A 25,261-nucleotide genomic window follows, 5' to 3' on the forward strand; every position below is an offset into this window, starting at 1 on the left:
CATTAAAAGCTTCCCTAAACAGGGCTGTCTTCAGATGTCTTCTAAAAGTCTAGTAGTTGTTTTTCTCTTTGGTGGCAGGGTGTTCCACAGGCTGGGCACCACCACCGATAAGGCCCTCTGCCTGGTTCCCTGTAACTTGGCTTCTCGCAGTGAGGGAACCGCCAGAAGGCCCTCAGCGCTGGACCTCAGTGTCTGGGTAGAGTGATGGGGGTGGAGACACTCCTTCAGGTATACTGGACTTTTGTATACTTTACACAAGATTGTGGTGTGTTTATTCTTTTAAGAGGAATATAAGGGAACTTACCAGGAATCTAATACTGAGAGGCTTAAACAAGCCTGCAACCAGCTTTCTGCTGTGCGTTTAAAAGGGGAATGTAAAACTCTGCTAAGTAAAGGAACTTGCTAGCACAAGTTGGGAAGGATATTAATAAACAATATATCCTCTCCTGCCTCCCTGAAGATTCCCACACAACAGACCTGAGAAAATTCAGATCACAGAAGACAAAAAGGAGGGGATTTAAGCCTTTGCTGTAGTCATGAGGAAATTCCCTCCTCTGAGGCTGCTATTTGCATCAGGGGGAAATGTTCCATCGATGCCAAACTCCTCTGCTTCTCTGCCTCCAGCAACCTGCATCTCCTCAGCAACTTCTCTTTGCATCTTATAAAGTGCATATTAAATGAAAAGATGCATTTAATGGTTCATCTTGTGCAGCTTCAGGTCTATCAAGCCCACTACTGTCTCTTTATACCAGCTGTGTTTTCCCCTAAGGACTCAGACAGAGACACTTTGCAGTGACTCTGCCTGAGATCCTTCTAACTGGAGATACTAGGGATTGAATTTAGGGGTCTTCTGCATGTGATGTGCTCAGTCCCTGTACTTCGCTCCGGCCATCCCTGATGGAATGTGAAGGACTGAGTCTTAAAAGGTTAAACAGACTAGCAGGTTTATCTTCTCAAGACGGCTTGCAAACCTGCAGCCAACTCCTCCTTTTTCCACCAGCGCCTTGTCCTCCTAGGCCAAGTAGCCTTGAGTTGCTTAGGAATGCTAGGTAGCATCATTCAGTAGACCGGTCATGAACACCACAATGTACAGTGGATGCTCGGGTTGCGAACGTGATCCGTGTGGGATGCACGTTCGCAACCCACAGCGTTCGCAACCTGCAGCGGCTGCATGCGTGACCCCTGAAACCCGGAAGTAACCCGTTCCGATACTTCCGGGTTTCAGCGGTCCACAACCCGAAATAACGCAACCTGAAGTGTCTGTAACCCGAGGTATGACTGTATACATGAACTCAAGGAGGTCTGAATTAGGGCATTTGCAGCAATAAGAGGAAATCCACACTTCTCTTAGGAGTATGAACAGGGGGGAAGAGAATCAAGCAGCAACCTGGAGGAATCCGCTGGGATCGTTCTCCTTGATGACCTCCAAGCAGTATTCCATGAGTCCCGTCGTCTGGCGTAGTTTCACTGTGCAGTGGGAGATCTGGTCCCGCACCACCTGCAACGAGACACACAAGACAGCAATGTTTCCAGAGCTAGGAGCCATGCTGTTCTATCTCTGTACCATTGTCCAGCCCAGACACTGAGGTCCAGCGCCGAGGGCCTTCTGGCAGTTCCCTCCCTGCAAGAAGTGAGGTTACAGGGAACCAGGCAGAGGGCCTTCTTGGTGGTGGCGCCCACCCTGTGGAACCCCCTCCCATCAGATGTCAAAGAGATAAACAACTACCTGACATTTAGAAGACATCTGAAGGCAGCCCTGTTCAGGGAAGTTTTTAATGTGTGACATTTTAATGTATTTTTAATCTTTGTTGGAAGCCTCCCAGAGTGGCTGGGGAGACCCAGCCAGATGGGCGGGGTATAAATAATAAATTATTATTATTATTATTATTATTATTATTATTATTATTATTATGTATTCAGTGGTCTGAGTTGTCTGGACAAGGGATTCTGAGCCCTTGTGTTCTGATTTGATACATAGTAGTAGTAATAATAATAATAATAATAATAATAATAATAATTTATTATTTATATTCCACCCTCCCCAGCCGAAGCTGGGCTCAGGGCGGCAAACAACAATAAAATAAGACAACATTCTAATCCAATCACAGAACATTTCAGGATTTGGGCCTCTGCCATTGGCCCTTAAACTCTGACTTGTGATTCGCAGCTTGGAAGTTTAGACAGCCAATCACGTTGAGAGTGGGAGTGGCCCAGGCCTCCAGGAATGTCTATAAGCAGTTGCTTTGCCCCTGTTGTCCAGTTCTGCAGTTCAATAAAGGTTCTTGCTGTTATCACTTTGTCTTGCCTCGTGGGAACCCACCTACGGTTCAGCTTCTGAACACCAGCTGTTGGAAACAACAGGAGGGGAGTGTTGCTCTTGTGCTCAGGTCCTGATCCAGCATATGCTCTTCTTAAGTTCCTATACTGCAATACTGCAAGCATCCAGTAGGAGGGGCTCGCCCATTGTGTTGCTTCTTCGCGATTACATTTGACATTTGAGTTCATGCAAGTTTCTGCAAAGTTGCAGAAAAGGAGGACATGAAGTCCTTATCACACTGATTCCAAATGGCAGGCCAGATATCAGTCTCGCCAATGGTGGACTTGTGGAATCAGCAGCTATTGCCATTCGTGGCTTGGGAAGGTGAAATATACTCAGAGTCGCAAAGTGATTTCATGCTCTTTATTCAGCTCATAGTGGTGAGGAGGAATGAATGAATGTCCCCTCACAGTATCTGCTTTATATACATTATTTACACAATGGGCTGCACATGATTGGCTAATTCTGGAATTCTACTGTAAGCCAATCAGGTTGTGGATTCACTTCTATCTGGAGCAGGATTGGGTGGTTCCTGCCAACCAATCATACTGCTGCATTGTTCTAGGACCAATCAGACTGCTGCATTCTGAATCCTATTGTTCTAGGACCAATCAGACTGCTGCCTTTTGGATCCTATTGTTCTAGGACCAATCAGACTGCTACAGTTTGGATCCTATTCAACTCAGTACATAACACCCCTCCCCTCTAAGTTCCAGTCCTGCCCGGGAGGTCGCATTCATAGTCCTCAAGGTATGCCGGCGGCCTACGTGTGCGTTGTGGCCTGGGGTGTTCCCTGGTCCGGGCTCCGGGTTCTGGCTCGTGTTCCAAGGATGCTGGCTGTGATGCGGCTGTTTGGTCTGGTGCAACCGGCTCGCTCAGTCGTGGTTCTGGTTCCGGTGTCCTTTCGGCCTCACGGGTCCTCTCTGTATTTACTGATTCTGCCTCTCCTGCTGGCCCCTCCTGCTCTATGGGCCTCACTGCCCCGCTGTTCCCTTGGGACTCCTCTGACCTGTCCTCCTCCTGGTTTTCTCCCGGGAATCGTCGCCGTATCTGGTCGCAGTGGCGGCGCCAGCATTGCCCCCCATCCGTTAGCACCTCGTACGACACGGGGCCAGTGACCCTGGTGATTGTGGCGGGTACCCATGCTGGGCCTGCCCCAAAATTCTTTGCGTACACTGGGTCCTGGGCCTCGAAGGTCCGGGGGTTCCTGCCTTCCCCCACCACTACCTCATCCTGAGCTCTATCGGGGTGAAGGCGGTCCAATCTGATTGCAAGGCGCCGACCCATTAGTAGTTCAGCGGGGCTCCGGCCAGTCGTTGAGCTGGGGGTGCTGTGCTGTGCTAGAAGGAATGTGGCAAGGCGGTACTCCCAGTCCCCTTGCGTCATGCGGCGAAGGGTGTCCTTGGTGGTCCGCACCATGCGTTCTGCTTGGCCATTGGTGGCAGGGTGGAACGGCGCCGAACGGATGTGGCGGATGGCGTTCTGCGCTGTGAAGGTTTGGAATTCTCCTGACGTAAATGCAGTCCCGTTGTCTGAGACGAGAGTGTCAGGGAGCCCGTGGGTTGCAAACAGCCTGCGTAGTACCCGGATGGCTGCGGACGTGGAAGTGGACGGTACCAGTGCGACTTCCAGCCATTTGGTGTAGGAGTCCACCACTATGAAGAATGTTTTCCCCTGAAAGGGGCCAGCGAAATCCACATGCAGGCGTGACCATGGTGCTCGGGCGGACTCCCAGGACTGGACTGGGGCCCTTGGGGGATCTGGGCGGGATTCTTGGCAGGCCTGGCAGTGTTTGACCCAGGCCTCTATCTCTCCATCGATCCCCGGCCACCACACATAACTCCTGGCAAGGGCCTTCATTCTTACTACCCCTGGATGTGTCTCGTGTAGGGCTGTGAGGACCCTTTTGCAGAGGGGCTGGGGAACAACGACTCTGCTTCCCCATAACAGGCACCCCTTGTGGGCCGACAGTTCATGTTTGCGGGTTGTGTAGCCGGCAAATTCTGGCCCGGGGCTGCTGCTGGGCCATCCCCTCCACACCCAGTCCAGGACCCGGGAGATGACCCTATCTTTCTTGGAATGGTGTGCAACTTCTTGTGCCTGAATGGGGCGGTCGGGAAGCAGCTCCAGGCTCATAACCTCTTGTGCAGGTGCTGGGTCAGGGCCTGTTTCCGGTAGTGGTAGCCTGCTGAGGGCGTCCGCATGGCCCATCGCCTTCCCAGGTCGGTGAATCAGTGCATACTGGTAGCTGGCAAGGAAAATTGACCACCTGAGGACGCGAGGAGACAGCACTTGGGGGGTCTGCTTTTCGGGGGCAAACAAGCCAAGCAACGGCTTGTGGTCAGTCACCACGGTGAAGGGCCGCCCGTACAAGAAATCATGGAATTTTTTTACTCCCTTTACGATTGCCAGACCCTCCTTGTCGATTTGCGAGTAGTTCCGCTCGGTTGTGTTGAGTGTCTGGGAAAAGTACGCCACCGGTACCTCTCTTCCATCCGGGAGTTGGTGCCCCAGGACAGCTCCAATGCCATAGGGTGAGGCGTCGCATGCTAGCACCACCGGCAGCCTCTCGTCGAAGTGTGCCAAGACCGAGTTTGAGACAAGCAAGTCCTTGACTGCCTGGAATGCGGCCTCCTGGCGCTGGCCCCACACCCAAGGGGCCCGCTTGTCCAGGAGTCTGTGTAGGGGCTCCGCTACCGCCGCCTTGTGGGGAAGGAAGGAATGGTAAAAGTTCAATAGTCCCAAGAAGGCCTGAAGTTCAGTCTTGCTCTTGGGCGCTGGGGCATCACAAATGGCCCGTACCTTGTCCCCAGTCGGGTGGACCCCTTCTGCGTCCACCATAAATCCCAGAAAGTCCACCTGAGGCACTCCTAGTAGACATTTTTCCCGCTTCACCTTGAGACCCGCCGTCTGGAAACGGTGCAGAACGGTGCGGAGGCGGTCCTCAAACTCCTCTGGTGTGGGGCCGGCAATCAACACATCATCGAAGAAGGGGGTGACGCCAGGAATCCCTTTAAGGAGAGAGTCCATTATATTCTGGAATATGCCTGGTGCCACGCTGACACCGAATTGCAGCCGCTTTACCCTGAACGCTCCTCTGTGCGTCACAATCGTCTGTGCCTCTGCTGTGGCCTCATCTACTGGCAGCTGTTGATATGCTTGGGCCAAGTCCAGCTTGCCAAAAATTTTCGACCCAGCCAGGGTGGCAAGGACATGGCTGACCACTGGCACTGGGTATGCGTGGGCCGTGAGGGCCTTGTTTATGGTACATTTGTAGTCTGCGCAGATGCGGACCGAACCATTAGGCTTGACGGGTGTGACGATTGGGGTTTCCCAGGGAGCATTAGGCACCGGCTCCAGCACTCCTTGCTCTACGAGTCGGTCCAATTCCTCGTCTATACGGGGTTTCAAGGCGAACGGGACCCGGCGGGCCTTGAGCCTGACCGGTCGTACTGCGGGGTCAAGCTGTAGCGCAATGGGGGGGCCCGTATACTGTCCCAATTTCCCATCGAAAACCCCTGGAAATTCCTTGCATATGGCGTCCACGTCCACTTGTAAGCTAGTGTGGTTCACCCCGGTGGCAGCTAGCCCCAGTGGTCCAAACCATGCCAATCCCAGTAAGCTAATGTAGGGGCCCTTGACCACAAGCAAGTCCAGTTGCCGCGTCCGCCCTCGGTATTGCACCCTGAAGGTCCCCACCCCCATTGTGGGGACCTTACGTTTCTGGAAGTCCCGGAGGGTGAATGGGGCCGGCCTGAGTTTGGGACCCCCAGTGGGACACAGTTTCCTTAAGGTCCTTGCCGAGATTATGGATAGAGTTGAACCCGTGTCAAGCTCCATGCGGCATGGGGCCCCCTCTATCTGTACCTCTACATAAATTTTCTCTACGTTGGGGTGGGGCAACTGGTATACCTGGAAGTCCGTGAGCTCCGTCGAGTTGCCTTGGTGCGTTGGGCCCCGGGACCTGGGGCTCTTGGATTGGTCATCTGATGCCTGGTGTCGGGTGGGCCGAGCCCGACACACCCGGGCGATGTGTCCCGATTTTCTGCACTGCCTGCACTCTGCGTTGCGGAAACGGCAGGTCCTCCTCTCGTGACTCTCCCCGCAGCTTGCGCAGTTCCCTCCTTCTCGTCGAGGCAGCTGTGGTCTGTGCGCTGCTTGAGTGCGCTGCTGTACTCGGTGCACCTCCTCCCTGTCGGATCCTGAGTCGTCGGTGAGGTCTTCATGGTGGACCCTCGGTTGGGATGGCAGGCTCGGCCGTGCCTCTTGGGTCGACCTCTCGGCAGCTTCTGTTGCCAGGGCCTCCTCCAGAGCGACCTGGAACGTTAGGTCCTTCTTAGCGTAGAGGCGTCGTTGCAGCTTCTCATCCTTCAGGCCACCGACGAGGCGGTCACGAAGCATGTTCTCCAGCTCTGAGAAGTTGCAGAACCGGGCGGCTTGGCGGAGAGAGGTCACAAACCCAGTTATGGTTTCCCCAGGGGCTTGCCGCTTTGCGTAGAAGGCATTTCGACGAGCCACCACTGAGGGCTGTGGCGAAAAGTGCCCCTTCAGCTGTTCCATTATTGTTTTGTATGGAACAGTAGCGACGTCTTCAGGCGCAAGGAGAGCCCGGGCGATTTCAAACGTCTCCTCTCCGCAGACGCTGAAGAATATCGCCCTCTTCTTGGCGTCTTCTTCGTCGGTGACCCCTTTGGCTTCTAGGAGGAAGGTGAAACGGGAGGCGTACGCTTCCCAGTCTCCAGATGCTGGGTTGAATGGCGAGAAGCTGCTGTTGGCTGCCATTCTGAGTTCCTTGTGCCCCGGAGCTGAAGCCTGGATACACGGTGCGAGGCAGCGGTGCGGCAGTTGGCGGTGCTGCGGTGCTGTGTGTGGCAGTCAGCTCAGCGGGATCCCACCTTCGTCGCCAGTGAAATATACTCAGAGTCGCAAAGTGATTTCATGCTCTTTATTCAGCTCATAGTGGTGAGGAGGAATGAATGAATGTCCCCTCACAGTATCTGCTTTATATACATTATTTACACAATGGGCTGCACATGATTGGCTAATTCTGGAATTCTACTGTAAGCCAATCAGGTTGTGGATTCACTTCTATCTGGAGCAGGATTGGGTGGTTCCTGCCAACCAATCATACTGCTGCATTGTTCTAGGACCAATCAGACTGCTGCATTCTGAATCCTATTGTTCTAGGACCAATCAGACTGCTGCCTTTTGGATCCTATTGTTCTAGGACCAATCAGACTGCTACAGTTTGGATCCTATTCAACTCAGTACATAACAGAAGGTCTTGCCACAGTGATTCATGGGTCCTCTTTTTCCAGGACACGTCCTCGTTTTCAGGGATAAAATTTGGAACAATTTGGGTTTCTTTGCTTTGAATGGCCATCATAGCGTCCTATTTTTTTTTTGCTCTTCAAGATACGGCAACCCGAGTTCCATCAAGACTGGATTACTGCAATGCACTCTATGCGTGGCTTCCCTTGTGCTTGATCCGGAAGCTGCAGTTGGTGCAGAATGCTATAGCACAGATGCTGACGGAACAAGACATACTCAGCATGGAACATCTGTGCTCAGAGATTGGCACTGCTTGCCGATCCGTTACTGGGGCAAGTTCAAACTGTTGCTATTATCTACAAAGCCCTTAATAACTCAGAGCCAATTTACCTACGAGATCACCTTACCCAACATGTGCTCCATCAACCACTTCAGTTGATGGAATTGGCAGTACTACATCTGCCACATGTAGTATGTGGGCTGGATGAATCCCAAGCCGGAATTAAGATTGCCGGAAGAAATATCAACAACCTCAGGTATGCAGATGACACAACCTTGATGGCAGAAAGTGAGGAGGAATTAAAGGACCTTTTAATGAGGGTGAAAGAGGAGAGTGCAAAATATGGTCTAAAGCTCAACATAAAAAAACCCGAAGATCATGACCACTGGGAAGAAATGGAGGCAGTGAGAGATTTTACTTTCTTGGGCTCCATGATCACTGCAGATGGTGATAGCAGTCATGAAATTAAAAGACGCCTGCTTCTTGGGAGAAAAGCAATGACAAACCTAGACAGCATCTTAAAAAGCAGAGACATCACCTTGCCAACAAAGGTCCGTATAGTTAAAGCTATGGATTTCCCAGTAGTGATGTATGGAAGTGAGAGCTGGACCACAAAGAAGGCTGATCGCAGAAGAATTGATGCTTTTGAATTCTGGTGCTGGAGGAGACTCTTGAGAGTCCCATGGACTGCCAGAAGGTCCAACCTCTCCATTCTGAAGGAAATCAGACCTGGGTGCTCACTGGAAGGACAGATCCTGAAGCTGAGGCTCCAATACTTTGGCCACCTCATGAGACGAGAAGACTCCCTGGAAAAGACCCTGATGTTGGGAAAGATGGAGGGCACAAGGAAAAGGGGATGACAGAGGACGAGATGGTTGGACAGTGTTCTAGAAGCTACCATCATGAGTTTGACCAAACTGCGGGAGGCAGTGGAAGACAGGAGGGCCTGGCGTGTTCTGGTCCAGGGGGTCACGAAGAGTCGGACATGACTAAACGACTAAACAACAACAACAACACATCTGCCACATAACACCCACTCCACATTTCTAAGAACTCAATTGTTTAGTATGGCAGCGCCTATACATCGGAACCCCCTACCTCGTGTACCAAGCAGGGACCTTCACTGTATTCTTTTTGGTGCCTGCTAAAAACATTCTTGTTCAGGCTAAGCCTACCCAGATGCTTAGAAATGCTAATGTGAATTTTAATCTGTTGTAGTATTTCAACTTTTAGCATGTTGAAAAGGATTGCAAATGTTTCTTGGTTTTATTGCTTTATCTTTTTGTAAGCCGCTTTGTGGTTTGTTTTATTGGTTTATTTTTACAAACAACCAGTTTATAAATTTTATGAAATAAATATAAATAAGATATACAGACACAGTTCTGAGTAGCATTCCCTTTTAAAAAAAACTGAAGTCAATGTGTTCCCAGTAATTTGCTCCCCTTTGCAAATGTTGATGTCGACTCTCAGTGTTCAAATATTTGCCAGTTGCTTGGTGTCTACATTAATGGTATTCGATTTCAGTGTTTGCTACCTGGTGGTAGGCAGTTGTCATGCAGTGGTATTCGGGTGCTTAATTTATTACAGGGCATGCAATGGCATTCAGCATAAGGCAGCTTCCTCTGTTCCTATAAAATCTCCAGCCTCAGGACAAGTAAGCAAAGCATTGAAAGAGCCTTCCCTTTCATCACGTCGGCCTCTGGTAATGCTCTTTGCGGAGATGAGCCCAGCCCTGGAGAGCGAGATTGCAAATATGGGATTTGCGGGGGAAACCATCTTTTATCTCCTTATCTTCTTTACAGCTTAAGTCGAGGTTCCTGCTCTTCCCAGATAATGAAATCTCTCGCCTCTCCACTCAAAGTTGACGCTTTCAGAATATTATTGAAGGAGCCACCATCTGCTCTACACATAAACTCCGTGTGTATAAATCACAGGGTGATGCATGGTCTGTCTCAGGTATGGCAAGGAAGGAGTTTCAGGGGCTCCGGAAATTCAATAATGGCTCATAATCTTAGCTTCACAGAAGGAGGTTCAACACAGTCCCAGAGGGGCCTTAACTGGTGTCAGGGGACAGAGCTGTAGCCTGTGAGGTTAGGGCTTGACCTGGGCCAGGGGTGACTCCTGACCTATGACCTTTTTATAACCTCAACAGCAAGCCCAGTTGATGGCCAACATGTCTGTACAATAATACATTACAGACAAAATCTGAAAGGACTTGATATGCATTGCCTCTGATTCAACGCACTACCAGCTGCCTCTAATTCTCTTGAATCAGGTCCACTCCACACTATATATTTAACGGGGGCTCATACCACTTTAAACAGCGGTTCCTTCCCCCCCCCCCCCCCGAGAAGCCTGGGAACTGTACTCAGAGAGCTGCAATTCTCAGAGTTTCCTGGAGAAAGTGATTGATTATTAAACCACTTTGGGAACTATAGCTCTGTGAGGGCTGAGGTATGGTGAGTGTCTGAATCTACTTGTGCAAATACTGTATTTGCAGTATCAGAAATCTCTCATCCCTATCAACAAACCTTTGAACCAAAGAATCATAAAGTTGGAAGCCTGCGATAAAGAATCTCAGCTAAAGCATCCATGACTGATGGCCATCCCAAAGTAAAGGTAAAGAAGAAGAAGAAGAGTTTGGATTTGATATCCCGCTTTATCACTACCCGAAGGAGTCTCAAAGCGGCTCACAATCTCCTTTCCCTTCCTGCCCCACAACAAACTCACTGTGAGGTGAGTGGGGCTGAAAGACTTCAGAGAAGTGTGACTAGCCCAAGGTCACCCAGCAGCTGCATGTGGAGGAGCGGGGAAGCGAACCCGGTTCCCCAGATTACGAGACTACCGCTCTTAACCACTACACTGCACTGGCTGGTAAAGGACCCCTGACCATTAAGTCCAGTCGCAGACGACTCTGGGGTTGCGGCACTCATCTTGCTTTACAGGCCGAGGGAGCCAGTGTTTGTCTGTAGACAGTTTTTCCAGGTCATGTGGCTAGCATGACTAAGCCGCTTCTGGCGCAACGGAACACCGAAACCAGAGCAGCGCACGGAAACGCCATTTACCTTCCCACCACAGTGGTACCTATTTATCTACTTGCACTTTTTGGTGTGCTTTCGAATTGCTAGGTTGGCAGGAGCAGGGACCGAGCAACGGGGATTCGAACTGCCGACCTTCTGATCGGCAAGCCCAAGAGGCTCAGTGGTTTAGACCACAGTGCCACCTGCATCCCTGACGCCCATCCAACCTCTGGTTAAAAGCTTTCAAGGAAGGAGAGTCCACCACCTCCCAAGGGAGACCTTTCCACTGCTGAGCAGCTCTTACCATCAGAAAGCTATTCCTGATGATTAGTTGGAATCTCCTTTCTTGTAACTTAAATCCATTGGTTTGGGACCTACCCTTAAAAGCAGGAGAAAACAAGCTTGCTCCCTCCTCCATGTGGCAGCCCTTAAGATATCTGAAGATGGCTCTCATATCTCCTCTCAGTCTCCTCTTTTTCAGGCTAAACATACCCAACTCCCTCAAACATTCCTTCTAAGGCTTGGTTCAGACCCTTTATCATCTCGGTTGTTGTTCTTTGCACATATTCCAGTTTGTCAACTTCCTTAAATTGTAGTGCCCAGATCTGGACACAGTACTCCAGGTGTGGCCTGACCAAGGCAGAATCGAGCAGGAATATTACGTCCCTTGATCTGGACGCTACAAAGCCTTGGCCCTGCAAAGAGTTAAAAACTGGCCCGGGTATGCTGTGCATTATTTAAAACCCAGCCTCTGAGCCACAGCAAAGACAAATGCTGCACTCTAAATAAATGATGCTCATAAAGCAATGCAAATATATTTTGCATAATTAGTGCCACATTATGCATGGTTATTTATCTTTCTGCATCATTTATGATGCTGGGCGCTGGAGAGCGAATAAGTTGTTCTAGTGAGTCTCAAGCCCCATTCCAGCATCGCTGGAAGTCACACTCGGCCCTTCTCCAGCCCCAGGGACTCTTCCCATGTCCATAAGGGCTAGAAACTTACTTTTATTCAAAAACAAAAGCGTAAGTTTTGGGTACGGAAAATCCAGTCCTCAGTAAAAATGCAGGGAGTTAAAAACTTGCAAGTCCACATAGGGCTGTCATACGCCCAGATTTTCCTGGACATTACCGGGATTTCAGAGGTGGAAGTGATGTCTGGAGGGAATTTTCAAAATGCAGTGCTTTGTCCTGGAACTTAGGTAAATCAATTGAAAGATCACGTTGTTTTTAACATTTTTGCATAAAAAGAAGGGGGGGTTCAAAATCTTTGGGGGTGTCATCCGAAGGCAGCCCTGTTTAGGGATGTTTTGAATGTTTAATGCTGTATTGTGTTTTTAATATTCGGTTGGGAGCCGCCCAGAGTAGCTTGGCGTGGTATATATTATATTATATTATATTATATTATATTATATTATATTATATTATATTATATTATTAATATTGTATTGGGACGCGGGTGGAGCTGTGGGTAAAACCTCAGCGCCTAGGACTTGCCAATCGCATGGTCGGTGGTTCGAATCCCCGCGGCGGGGTGCGCTCCCGTCGTTTGGTCCCAGCAAGGGTGCAAGTAGATAAATAGGGACTGCTTTATAGCGGGAAGGTAAACGGCGTTTCCGTGTGCTGCACTGGTGCCGGCTCGCCAGAGCAGCTTCGTCACGCTGGCCACGTGACCCAGAAGTGTCTCCGGACAGCGCTGGCCCCCGGCCTCTTAAGTGAGATGAGCGCACAACCCTAGAGTCAGACACTAGGAAGAATACAGCAGGGAGATCCTAGAAATGGGTCTGTTTAATTTTTAAAAAATTGATGGATTTGTGTTTCACTGTTCTACATTCACTCTGAATTAATTTCCATTAATTTCAGTGGGTTTTGTTATGGAAGGCATAGAGGACATATCAGGAAGTTATATGACATTAAAAGATGGTGGAATTTCAAATCTAAGACCAACAAATGTGAATATGGTATGACCCAAATGAGTTCTGCCTCTGGGCCACAATGAAGTACTCAAATGCTCAACGCAACTTTATAGCTCATAAAACAATCCAGGAGGCAGAGAAGATGGGGAGCCGGGAGGGCCAGGGCACTCATTACTGAGGGGTGATGTTGTGTAAATAACTGCTCAAGGGAACTCAAGTTACATCCAAGTCCTTTAAGAGACCCCAAAGCTCATTATCAGCTTTGCAAACTTCATCTGTTTCTTCTTCCTGAGCTTCTCCTCTCTCAAGAATCTCTCTCTTTCTCTCTCTCTCTCTCTCTCTCTCTCACACACACACACACACACACACACACACACACCCCACTCTTCTAATCAGAACAAGCTGAACAAACTCTGTCATTTCACAATCTTGGAGCCCTCACAGGTTGTATGATTCAGGAAAGGGAGCAGAACCCAGTATCTTGAGAACTGCGGTGATCATTATTTCATCATCCGAACTCTGTGTTCATCATCTGAGGCTGTTCTCTGAGTGCTCTGTCCACATGGGGTGGCAACACGAGAATGGCATACCCTCCAACATTTCTCCGATGGAAATAGGGGCATCCCATTCCATAAGGATAATTTTTCAAATTACACCCCTTTGCAATTTATACCCCACACATGTAACTCACTCTATGTGGGGCTGCCCTTGAGAATGACCCAGAAACTCCAGCGGGCGCAGAATGCCGCGGCAAGACTCCTTACAGGGTCCTTGCCACGGGATCATATTCACCCAGTGCTATACCAGCTGCACTGGCTCCCGGTGGAGTACAGGATCAGGTTTAAGGTGCTGGTTTTAACCTTTAAAGCCATATACGGCCTAGGACCCTCGTACCTACGGGACCGCCTCTCCTGGTATGTCCCACGGAGGACCTTACGGTCTTCAAATAAAAACATCTTGGAGATCCCGGGCCACAGGGAGGTTAGGCTGGCCTCAACCAGAGCCAGGGCTTTTTCGGCTGTGGCTCCGATCTGGTAGTCACAAGAGACTAGGGCCCTGCGGGACTTGACATCTTTCTAAAGGACCTGCAAGACGGAGCTGTTCCACTACGATGAAGCCCCTGTAAGGAGCGACGCAGGTTTGCTTTGAAGAGACATCTTAGTTCTGCTCTGAAAATGCCAGCGGTATTCAAAGACACACACAGAGAGGTCTAAGGGAAGGATGAGGGTGGAAAGCCAAAAGCTCTGAGCTGGCCGCCTCTGTGCATGCAGGGAAACCTATTGGAATCCTCTGCTGAATAGACAAAAATGTGTTTGAGTTAACTGGGCTGGAAAACATCTCAGCACTGCTGCCTTTGACTATTCCCAGGGGGAGAGACTTTTGGCTCCGGCCGACCCAGTTAGGAGCAACCTTCTTCCTACATTCAGCCCGTGTTGCAGTGGTGCATTGAAAAAGCCCAGGAGATGGACTCTCTCATTCCTCCGCTAGTCCATTTCCTTTCAATCAATTCTCTCGTGCAGCCGCAAACCCCCTCCTGGGAAAGGAGCTGTAACCTTTCCTCGGAGGAGAGTGTACACAGCACAAACGCAGCTGCCCTCCATCTCCAAGGTCAATTCTCCCTGGGCTTATCTGTTGCTTCTGGTCCTCCGCATGCCACACACACTGCCATCCCTCCCTCCGTCTCCGGGTGTTTCTATGGCAACTGTTGCCACGGCAGTTTCCAGGCCCCCTCCCTCCCATGGTGGCGGCACCCTCATCCCTAAATCATCCCAGCCCTCTAATCATTCCTGCGTGCGCTGGAGGCGGGTGGGGGCTTCAGGGAGTCTGGGTGGAGCAGGGAGAAGCCCTGCTCAGCTATCCCTGAATTGTATCTGCAGGTCCGTATAGTTAAAGCTATGGTTTTAAGTGAGAGCTGGACCATCAAGAAGGCTGATCGCCGTAGAATTGATGCTTTTGAATTATGGTGGTGGAGGAGACTCTTGAGAGTCCCATGGACTGCAAGAAGATCAAACCTCTCCATTCTTAAGGAAATCAGCCCTGAGTGCTTATTGGAAGGACAGATCCTGAAGCTGAGGCTCCAAGACTTTGGCCACCTCATGAGAAGACTCCCTGGAAAAGACCCTGATGTTGGGAAAGATGGAGGGCACAAGGAGGAGGGGACGACAGAGGATGAGATGGTGGGACAGTGTTCTCGAAGCTACAAACATGAGTTTGACCCAACTGCGGGAGGCAGTGGAAGACAGGAGTGCCTGGCGTGCTCTGATCCATGGGGTCACGAAGAGGCAGACACGACTAAACAATAACAGCAAAGCAAGTGTGCAGGCTTGAGGCGATGGCAGTTGAAATCCAAAATAACTGGAGGGCACCAGTTCTCACAAATGTAGAGAGACAGCTACCTACATGGATCTATATTTTAGGGACGCGGGTGGTGCTTTGGTCCTTGGGCTTGCCGATCAGAAAGTCGGTGGTTCGAATCCTCGCAATGGAGTGAGCTCCTGTTGCTCTGTCCCAGCTCCTGCCAATCTAGCAGTTTGAAAGCACACCAGTGCAAGTAGATAAATAGGTACCACTGTTGCAGGAAAGTAAACAGTGTTTCTGTGCGCTCTGGTTTCCGTCACGGTGTCCGTTGCACCAGAAGTGGTTTAGTCCTGCTGGCCACATGACCTGGAAAGCTGTCTGTTGACAAACACCGGCTCCCTCGGCCTGAAAAGCGAGATGAGCACCGCAATCCCATAGTCGCCTTTGACTGGACTTAACCGTCCAGGGATCCTTTACCTTTTACCTTTATGGATCTTGTCTCACCAACCTTAGTCTGCCCTCAGCCAGCCCCCACCTTCTTATCTCCTTGTTTATTACTCAGAAGAGCTCTGCTGGGCGATGATGTTGGCCCACTGAGTCCAGCATCCTCTTCTCACAGTGGACAACCCTTAGCCCCAATGGGAAACCCCCAAGTAGGACCCCAGCACAAGGGTACTTTCCCCTCCTGCGACTGTCTCCCATCTGTGTCCAACCCCCATGTCAACCTTGCTGGCCGTTCTTGTCCAAAGGCCGTACGATGCCCCCAGATACATCACCACCACCCTCACCCCAGACCAACCTTCAGCTTGTGCTCATGTTCCTTGTTGACCCGCGTCAACAGCTGAGCTTTCCTCCGGTTGAGGGCATCAATGAGGGCATCACACTGGGCGACGAGGCAGGCTTCAAACTCCACGCTGTTCTCCTGTGGGGCAAAACACCTGTGAGATGGTCCCAGTGATAGGGACAGTTGAAGCAGCTCCTATTACATGGTCTTGTCTTCATGCAAGTCTACCCCGACTTGGTGTCCTCCAGATGTTGCAGAGTAGCATGCACATCGGTCCCAGGGGGTATGGCGGATGAGGGATGCAGCCCCAAACATCTGGAGGGCACCAGGTTGGGGAAGGCTCTCCTGAGCTGCATGAAGATTCCCCAAGGCCCGCTGGAGGTAGCAGATATTGACTAAGAAACGTACACATTTCGTGTGCAGATGATGTGCACATTCTCCAGGCGGCCTGGTGAATGTGCACAATGGCTGGTTGTTATGCACATTTACCGCTCAACTAAGGGCTCACCCACACTTTTGCTTGTCCTAGAAAGCATGGACCTGAGCAGTTTCTACCTTGCCCTGCTCCTTTCCCAGGAAAAACCCAGTCTTTAGCTCTAAATCGGAGCAAACAGCAATCTGTGCAAAAATCAGATTGCTGTTTGCTCCAACTGAGCACTAAAGAGCAGTTTTGCCCGGGGGTGGGGGAAATAGTGGGACAAGACTAAGTGTGGATCAGGGCCAGATTAAGACCTTTAGAGACCCTAAGCACTTAAAGGATTTGGGTGCCCTGTATATATATCTAATTCAAAATATAAACCATAATAAACCATAAAATAAATTTACACTTTTTGAAATGAAACAAAACCTACAGTAAAATGGGAAAGAGTGTTTATTTTTGTCTACTTCCACTTTATTTATATCTGAAAAAAATTCTCCTGCTTTTTCTAATTGTAGTCTTTGACCAGATTCTCAAAACTAATCTTATGTAAAACATCTGCTTCTACACTTAGTTGAGATAAGGCATGCAGCCTGCCTTGTTGAATAGTTGTTCTGCTGGGATTTTAAATATACTTCAGTTGAGGACATGAATGCTCAGCTGAGCCATTTGTCACCACGAATGTTAAAAAATCCAGCAATGGAAAATTTCTGCGGTGCCCTCCCCTTCCCCTTGATGCCCTAAGCGTGTGCTTATTTTGCTTAATCCTGCCCTGATGTGGCTCAGCCCTTACATTACCCCTCCTCCACACCAAAACAGGTAACAGGCTCGAGCTACCGGGTCCCTTACAATCGAACAGCAGCTGTGTGCTGCCTTGAGAAAGCAGAGCTCTTGCAAAACCTCCCCGGCCTTTCCAACCCATTCCTGGAGATCAAACCCCTTCACTGAAACAGTTGTGCGTCTCCGTCCGCAGCAGGGCTGCTCTGTTAGGCGAGGCAGGATTAGTCCCCAGAGGGATTACTAACATCAAGGCATACAAAGTGGGGCGAGGCAGCGGTAGGGGGCGGGGGTTTAATTTGGCAACAGCTCAGCCCGGCTGTGATGGATGACTCTCCACAGCTTAATAGGGAAAGGCGGGGAGGAGCAGCCTTCCTAGAAACCAAAGCCAGCCATCCACAGCGCAGGAGCCACACTTTAAATCAATGCCGCATGGAAGCCCAATTCCTCCGGAGGTTTGCATTAACCCACCAGGCACATTTGCAGAGATGTTATCAGGCTTGGCTGGGGGGCAGGGAGGCTGCACGGAGAATAATTGCCTCGGCTATGCCATATCTTTAGAAGATGCTGCAGCGACAGCAGTGGTACCCAACACCTCTCCATCTCGCCTAAATACTACTTGGGGTGGGGGGAATTTAAACTGTCTGGTGGTAATATTATTTTGAACTATATTCCAGCTGCCTGGGGTTTGACAAAGGGTCAGTGTAAACGGACTCTCCGTGCCCTTACTTCTGCGAAAAGACCGATATTATTCAGTCGGAAAGATAATGTGCCACGGCTCCCTTCGATCAATGGATGAAAGAGACGACGACTCTAGCAACATACGAACGGATTGCTTTGAAACACAGATTGCGTGTGGATAAATATTTGGAATCAGTTTGTAAAAAGCATAATGCCGTGTTAAGAATTTGTTGGATTAATTGTGCTACTAATGTGCAGGGTTATTTTGGAGCAGGAACTGGTGGGAACCAAGTTCACTTATCTTTCTTTAAATTAAATATATTTTTTTTTGGTCTGGGCAGGCTGGAATGGATGTAAAACCCAACGTCCGAGCCAAAAATCCACTTATATCTGCAATCAATAAAGTTGTGGCCATTTCTAATTGAGATCATTGTCTGCTTGAGTTTATGAATCACATCTTACGTTTAGCCACTGCCTGGGGGTGGGGGTGGCACTGCGACTGGGCCCGCAAAAACAAACAAAAAGTACTGCTTATGTACAGTGGTACCTCAGGTTAAGTACTTAATTCGTTCCGGAGGTCCGTACTTAACCTGAAACTGTTCTTAACCTGAAGAACCATTTTAGCTAATGGGGCCTCCTGCTGCTGCCGTGCCGCTGGAGCCCAATTCCTGTTCTTATCCTGAAGCAAAGTTCTTAACCTGAAGCACTATTTCTGGGTTAGCGGAGTCTGTAACCTGAAGCGTCTGTAACCTGAAGTGCATGTAACCTGAGGTACCACTGTACTTATATATGCTGTTGTATTGAATTGTTTTGATAATTTTTCCTCTTTCTTTCCTTTCACATTTCCTTTCTTTCATATCATATTTTCACTGAATTTTTAAAATAAAATATAAATATTTTAAAAACCACGTAAGTGACATGGTCCAACTTTGTGCCCGCCAGTTGTTTTAGCCCACAGCTCCCATCAGCCCCGGGGTTCAAAGGACTTCCAATGCTCAGGAAAAGCACATGACTTTCTCCCCCAAAATGAATCCTGGGAAACCGTAGTTTCCTCCTCACAGAGCTGCAATTCTCAGGACCTTTAACAAACTACCAGTTGCTGGTGAAGGAATGGGTTTCTGTGCAGTCAGTCTGAAACTTCTCCAAGGGAGCATTTCTAAAATGCATTAACTTGAGCACTTGAATCAATGTATAAACAGAAACCCAGCTGTATAAACAAGTGCTCAAAGCCCTCTCCTTTATCAGTCCATGACGGCAATGGATGGCCTTGCCAGTTCCGAGTGGAGCAGGGATGGCACATCTGGGTCTTATCTTACATCCTGACCACACTGACGCACTGACCTTGTCAGGTCTGACAAGAGACCCGGGAACGGCGCCAGGAGTGGCTTGAGAGCAGTACATGTGAAAAGGATCTAGGAGTCTTGGTTGACCACAAACTTGACATGAGCCAACAGTGTGACGCGGCAGCTAAAAAAGCCAATGCAATTCTGGGCTGCATCAATAGGCGTATAGCATCTAGATCAAGGGAAGTAATAGTGCCACTGTATTCTGCTCTGGTCAGACCTCACCTGGAGTACTGTGTCCAGTTCTGGGCACCACAGTTCAAGAAGGACACTGACAAACTGGAACGTGTCCAGAGGAGGGCAACCAAAATGGTCAAAGGCCTGGAAACGATGCCTTATGAGGAACGGCTAAGGGAGCTGGGCATGTTTAGCCTGGAGAAGAGGAGGTTAAGGGGTGATATGATAGCCATGTTCAAATATATAAAAGGATGTCACATAGAGGAGGGAGAAAGGTTGTTTTCTGCTGCTCCAGAGAAGCGGACACGGAGCAATGGATCCAAACTACAAGAAAGAAGATTCCACCTAAACATTAGGAAGAACTTCCTGACAGTAAGAGCTGTTCGATAGTGGAATTTGCTGCCAAGGAGTGTGGTGGAGTCTCCTTCTTTGGAGGTCTTTAAGCAGAGGCTTGACAAACATATGTCAGGAGTGCTCTGATGGTGTTTCCTGCTTGGCAGGGGGTTGGACTCGATGGCCCTTGTGGTCTCTTCCAACTCTATAATTCTATGATTCTCTGATTCTATGATGAGTGCTCTTAGAGTTGGTGACCTTCTTACCCCAAGATAAGGAATACAGGAACAGGAACAACCTTTTATGGTCGGGAGTGCCGGAACAGGAACATCTGTTTATGGTCATGGATGTCAACTTACGTGTATAAGCTGACGTGGTGGATTCCTGGGGAAGGGGGGAGAGGGTGCCTGGAGGATATATATACTGTATGCAATTTCTCTTGCTTTTGTGCTTGTGGTGAACCGATTCACGCAATGCCTTCTGCTATCCGGAGAGCAGAATAAACTCTTTTTCTGAACCAAACCTCGGTGTCATTTGACTTCCTTCCTCCCATCCGGGAGCAACGCAGACCCCACCAATCGGTAAAGTCTAATAAGGCTACACTGGGAACTATGGGGTGGGAGAATGTTGTTCTCGTGTTCGAATCCTACTTGCGCGTTTCCCACAAGCATTGGGTGGCCACTCTGAGAAGAGGACGCCGGACTCAATAGGGCATTGGCCTGATTCAACAGGTTCATCTCATGCTCTTAACCATTCCTAGGATACTTTGGGGGAAGTCATGTGCTGGACATGCACGCTGGGTGCTTTAAACTATGGATGATTTAAATTATGGTGTGGGTCTGCCCCCAGTCATCATGGTCGGGGCTGATGGGAGTTCTAATCCAAAACAGCTGGAGGTATTGGTTGTATTTAGAAAAGATTTATGAAAGATTTAGAAAACTTATTGATTAGGATATTTGCGTGAGATAGTATGGGGAAAATACAGAATAACAGATACAACCTTGCTTAAAATGTATATAGGAAGTGCAGTGTAAGCGATGGAAGTCAATCAGTGAAATTTTACTATTCATTTCATATTGAGATATTTGTAGAATAAATTTGGAAGAAATTCTTCCAACTTTTCTTCTTTTTTCTCTTTATTTTTTCTTCCTTCTTCTTTTCTTCTTTTTTATCTTTTGTTCTTTTTTATATATGTGGGCTTATCTGAAATATATATGTATGTATGTATTTGCAATATTTTGCTTATATTTTGTAATAATTATGTTAAAAAAAAAAATAAACAAAAAAACAGCTGAAGGACATCTGGTTAGGGGGCTGCTTGGCTGGGCAGTGGCCAGGGTTCCAATTTGGGCTTTCGGTTTCAGGTCCCCAAATGCTGCATCCAGCTCCCATTTCCACCTGGCGGATTCGAGAGCGTACCTGGATTTGCTGCACCATGTTCCGTAGTTGCACCAAGAATTCTTTGGCCTCCTTTGCTCTGTCTGAGAGTCCGTTCAGCGCCTGAGACAGCTGGCTCTGTGGAGGGGAAGGAGGAAAAATCTGGGTTAGAAGAAAGGACCCCATTTCCCAGGATAGGTGCAGGCTGGTGTTAGCTGCTCCAGATGTGAGACTGATATTTACTCAATTTGATTTATTGAAAAACATTTAGAGTTTGTAAATGCAGCATAAAAACAAGCAGCGTCATTAAAACAAAACTACCACGCAAAACCAGCGGCATAAAAGCACATAAAACCAAACAGAAATTCAGGGGATTCGGGTACATAAATCAGGGTCAGGGTCTTATGAGTCTGTGGAAGCCTCTGCGCATGCTCAGAGAGCTCATCGTTCTCGCACCTGCACCAGGGCTGGGCCTCAACATTCTAGGTAGGTTATGGAGCCAAATATTCCAAGCAGCTCAGAATCGCAACAGCTCAGGTTCAGCCAATGATTAGCAGGAGGCGAATTTCACAGAAAGCGGTAAATACCGTATTTTTCGCTCTATAAGACGCACCAGACCACAAGACACACCTAGTTTTTGGAGGAGGAAAACAAGAAAAAAAATATTCTGAATCTCAGAAGCCAGAACAGCAAGAGGGATCGCTGTGCAGTGAAAGCAGCAATCCCTCTTGCTGTTCTGGCTTCTGGGACAGCTGCGCAGCCTGCATTCGCTCCATAAGACGTACACACATTTCCCCTTACTTTTTAGGAGGGGAAAAGTGAGTCTTATAGAGCAAAAAATACTGTAATTCAGATCCTACAACCCATTACAATCCACTGCGCTCCTTCCCAGTGGGGTTCCTGCTCATATATCCAGCCAGAATTTTACCAGCCGGCTCAGAATGCTCAAGTCACCAGGATAGCAGGATTGTAAAGCCAGAACAAAATTAAGTGGCTGGGGGTTTTCACTATTTCCCCACTTACCAAAAGAAAAAAGAAAAAGGTAGTATTACAGAAGAGACACTGCTCATAGTCGCTCCCCCCCCCTTATGTGGATTTACTGCAACCTGAGGTGAGAAAAATGCACTCTGCACGTACTCAGATACACTACATGGTGAGGGCATATTGCAAAAAGCAGATTTCTTTCTGTGCAGAGGAAGGGCCTGTAGAAGAAAACATAGAGGCTGAGATGTTTCTATCTTCAACCACTAGCAGAAGTGACATAGTATAGTAGTCTTCAGCCCAGGAAAGGGACATCTAGCTAGATTTGACACTGGCCTCAACCCCTCCCTGAAAAAGAAACTCAACCCCAAATGTGCCCCCTCACATGCAGACATGATGGATTTAACCATTGCAAATTGTTGTTGTTGTTTAGTCGTGTCCGACTCTTCGTGACCCCCTGGACCAGAGCACGCCAGGCACTCCTGACTTCCACTGCCTCCCGCAGTTTGATCAAACTCATGCTGGTAGCTTCGAGAAAACTGTCCAACCATCTCGTCCTCTGTCGTCCCCTTCTCCTTGTGCCCTCCATCTTTCCCAACATCAGGGTCTTTTCCAGGGAGTCTTCTCTTCTCATGAGGTGGCCCAAGTATTGGAGCCTCAGCTTCAGGATCTGTCCTTCCAGTGAGCCTCAGGGCTGATTTCCTTCAGAATGGAGAGGTTTGATCTTCTTGCAGTCCATGGGACTCTCAAGAGTCTCCTCCAGCACCAGAATTCAAAAGCATCAATTCTTCGACGATCAGCCTTCTTGATGGTGCAGCTCTCACTTCCATACATCACTACTGGGAAAACCATAGCTTTAACTATACGGACCTTTGTTGGCAAGGTGATGTCTCTGCTTTTTAAGATGCTGTCAACCATTGCAAATAGATAGCGGTATTTCTAAAAGGGAAAGGGAATCAGGAGTCATCAATTATTCCTTATCTTTTCCTAGCTCTGTGGACCAGCGCTTCTTCCTTCTCTGATTCTTAAAGGGACAGCATCCTTCTTGATGGTCAATATTCTTCTTGACAGCTCCTGTTAGTCATGTGCTCTGTGATTCAGGGCAAAGGTGCATTTTTGGCCCCAGGGACAGATGCAATCGCAGCCAGAGGCCTCTGGTTTTTAAAAGGGTTCCTGCTACACCACCACCCCTGACCCAGCCCCTTTCCAGGGCAGGCCATTTGTGGAGTTTCCTGGGAAGCAGAAGGCAAAGGCACTGGAGGAAGAATTTCCTTCCTGATCTTTTGCATGCTCTCAGTGGAAAAAGCTCCATCAGGCGGCAGTTTGATTGCTGTAGCGGCAGGCGAGGAAACAGTAAATGGAGCCCGGGCTGTTGAGACAATTACTCATCACCTCCTTGCAATCAATTGCTTCCACATTATGTAAATAGGGTGCCCTGAATTCACTGCACGGCTGGTGCATCAATGCAGACAGGGAGGCTTTTTCAGTGACAAGGAACCACTGGAAGATTTATGCCAGGAATTCAGAGGCAAATGGATGGTAGCACAAAAGCAAGGGGAAGGGAAAAGCTTGGTGGGGAAGCGTCTGCTTTGTATGCAGAAGGTTCCTGGAACATTGGAACATAAGAACCTGCCTTGTTCTATAGAATCAGAGAGTTGGGGAAAAGGTAAAGGGACCCCTGACCATTAGGTCCAGTCGTGGCCGACTCTGGGGTTGCGGCGCTCATCTCGCTTTATTGGCCGAGGGAGCTGGCGTACAGCTTCCGGGTCATGTGGCCAGCATGACTAAGCCGCTTCTGGTGAACCAGAGCAGCACACGGAAACGCCGTTTACCTTCCCAAGGCGGGCACCACCACCGAGAAGGCCCTGGTTCCCTGTAACTTGGCTGCTCGCAGCAAGGGAACTGCCAGAAGGCCCTCAGCACTGGACCTCAGTGTCTGGGTAGAATGATGGGGGTGGAGACGCTCCTTCAGGTAGGACTTGAAGAGAACCTGCCCGTCCGTGTAGACATACTGAGCTAGCGGGACCAATGCTCTGGCTCTACACAAAGCAGCTTACTATTTACGCTAAATCTTACATTCTTATGTCCTGATAGAGTTTTCTGCACACCCCGTCTCTTTTCCTCTTGCATTAACAGATTTTGGAGGAAGAACAAAGATCACCAGTGTGCAGTGACCGGAAATTTGTCTAGGTTAAAGCGCTTTTCTCCTCTCCCACAACTTCAATCTTGGAAAAGGAGCTGGTGTCCTAGGATAGATCAGGGATGAGAAGGGGGAAGGGCACCCAGGCTTAACGAAGTGGAAAACGACCTTACAGTTGCCTCTCTAAAGGGCGGGGGGGAACCTAATGCAATCCTTTGTCAATTCTTTTCTGGGTAATTTATAGCAGCAAGATCATTAAGATGGAGAGCTAATCAACGGAGGGTTCTCTAATTAAAATGACGCCACTCATCAGCCCTGCTCCCACTCAGTTCCCCCCTCTCTCAAGTAGCATGGAAAAACACAGGGTGGGGGCACTGCCAAGAAGCTTCAGGGTGAAGATTTTCCAAGGAATACGAAACTAGACACAATCAAGAAATACACAAACGAGATACAGGTGACACCACTCTGCCATTTAGATTTCAGAAAGAGAGAGGGCGTTCTCAGCAAATGTAAAGTCCTATTTAGCTAATGATGTTCTAGGCTGCATCAGCAGAGGTCTCGTGTCCAGATCAAAGGAAGTAATAATCCCATTCTATTCTGCTTTGGTCAGGCCACACCTGGAATACTGTTTCTAATTCTGCATACCACAATTTAAAGAGGGTGTTGACAAGCTGGAAGGTGTGAGAGGAGGGCAGCCAAATGAGAAAGGGTCTGGAAACCAAGTTATGAGGAACGGCTGAGGGAGTTTGGCTTAGCGTGGAGAAGAGGAGACTAAGAGGAGATATGATAGGCATCTTCAAATATCTGAAGGGGAGATGGAGCAAGCTTGTTTTCTGCTCCACCGAAAAGCACAGGATGCAAACCAATGGATTCAAATGACGAGAAAGGAGATTTCAGCTAAACATTAGGAAGAGCTTTCTGACAACAAGAACTGTTCAAAGCGGAAAAAACTCCTTCAGAAGGTGGTGGACTCTCCTTCATCCGAGGTTTTTCAATTATTGTTGTTGTTGTTGTTGTTAATTTTATTATTTATACCCCACCAGGGTGGCGGGTGGTGCTGTGGTCTAAACCACAGAGCCTACTAAGGCTTGCCGATCAGAAGGTCAGCGGTTTGAATCCCCATGACAGGGTGAGCTCCCGTTGTTCGG

General features: G+C 48.8%; 1 protein-coding gene across 6 annotated transcripts in view; it reads right to left on the reverse strand.

The window, feature by feature from the left end:
- TRIM9 (tripartite motif containing 9) overlaps positions 1-25,261 on the reverse strand; it is an 85,303-nt gene that overhangs the window by 36,800 nt on the left and 23,242 nt on the right. For all 6 annotated transcript variants that reach the window (XM_081021750.1, XM_081021746.1, XM_081021749.1 and 3 more), the window contains exons 2-4: positions 21,035-21,130; positions 15,902-16,024; positions 1,388-1,498 (exon numbers count right to left, since the gene is read on the reverse strand). In XM_081021750.1, coding sequence (XP_080877876.1) covers positions 1,388-1,498; positions 15,902-16,024; positions 21,035-21,130 — 330 coding nt within the window. The remainder of the gene's footprint in view (positions 1-1,387; positions 1,499-15,901; positions 16,025-21,034; positions 21,131-25,261) is intronic.

This window comes from Podarcis pityusensis (genome assembly GCF_964106645.2).
Source record: "Podarcis pityusensis genome assembly, chromosome: 1".
NCBI lineage: Eukaryota > Metazoa > Chordata > Lepidosauria > Squamata > Lacertidae > Podarcis > Podarcis pityusensis.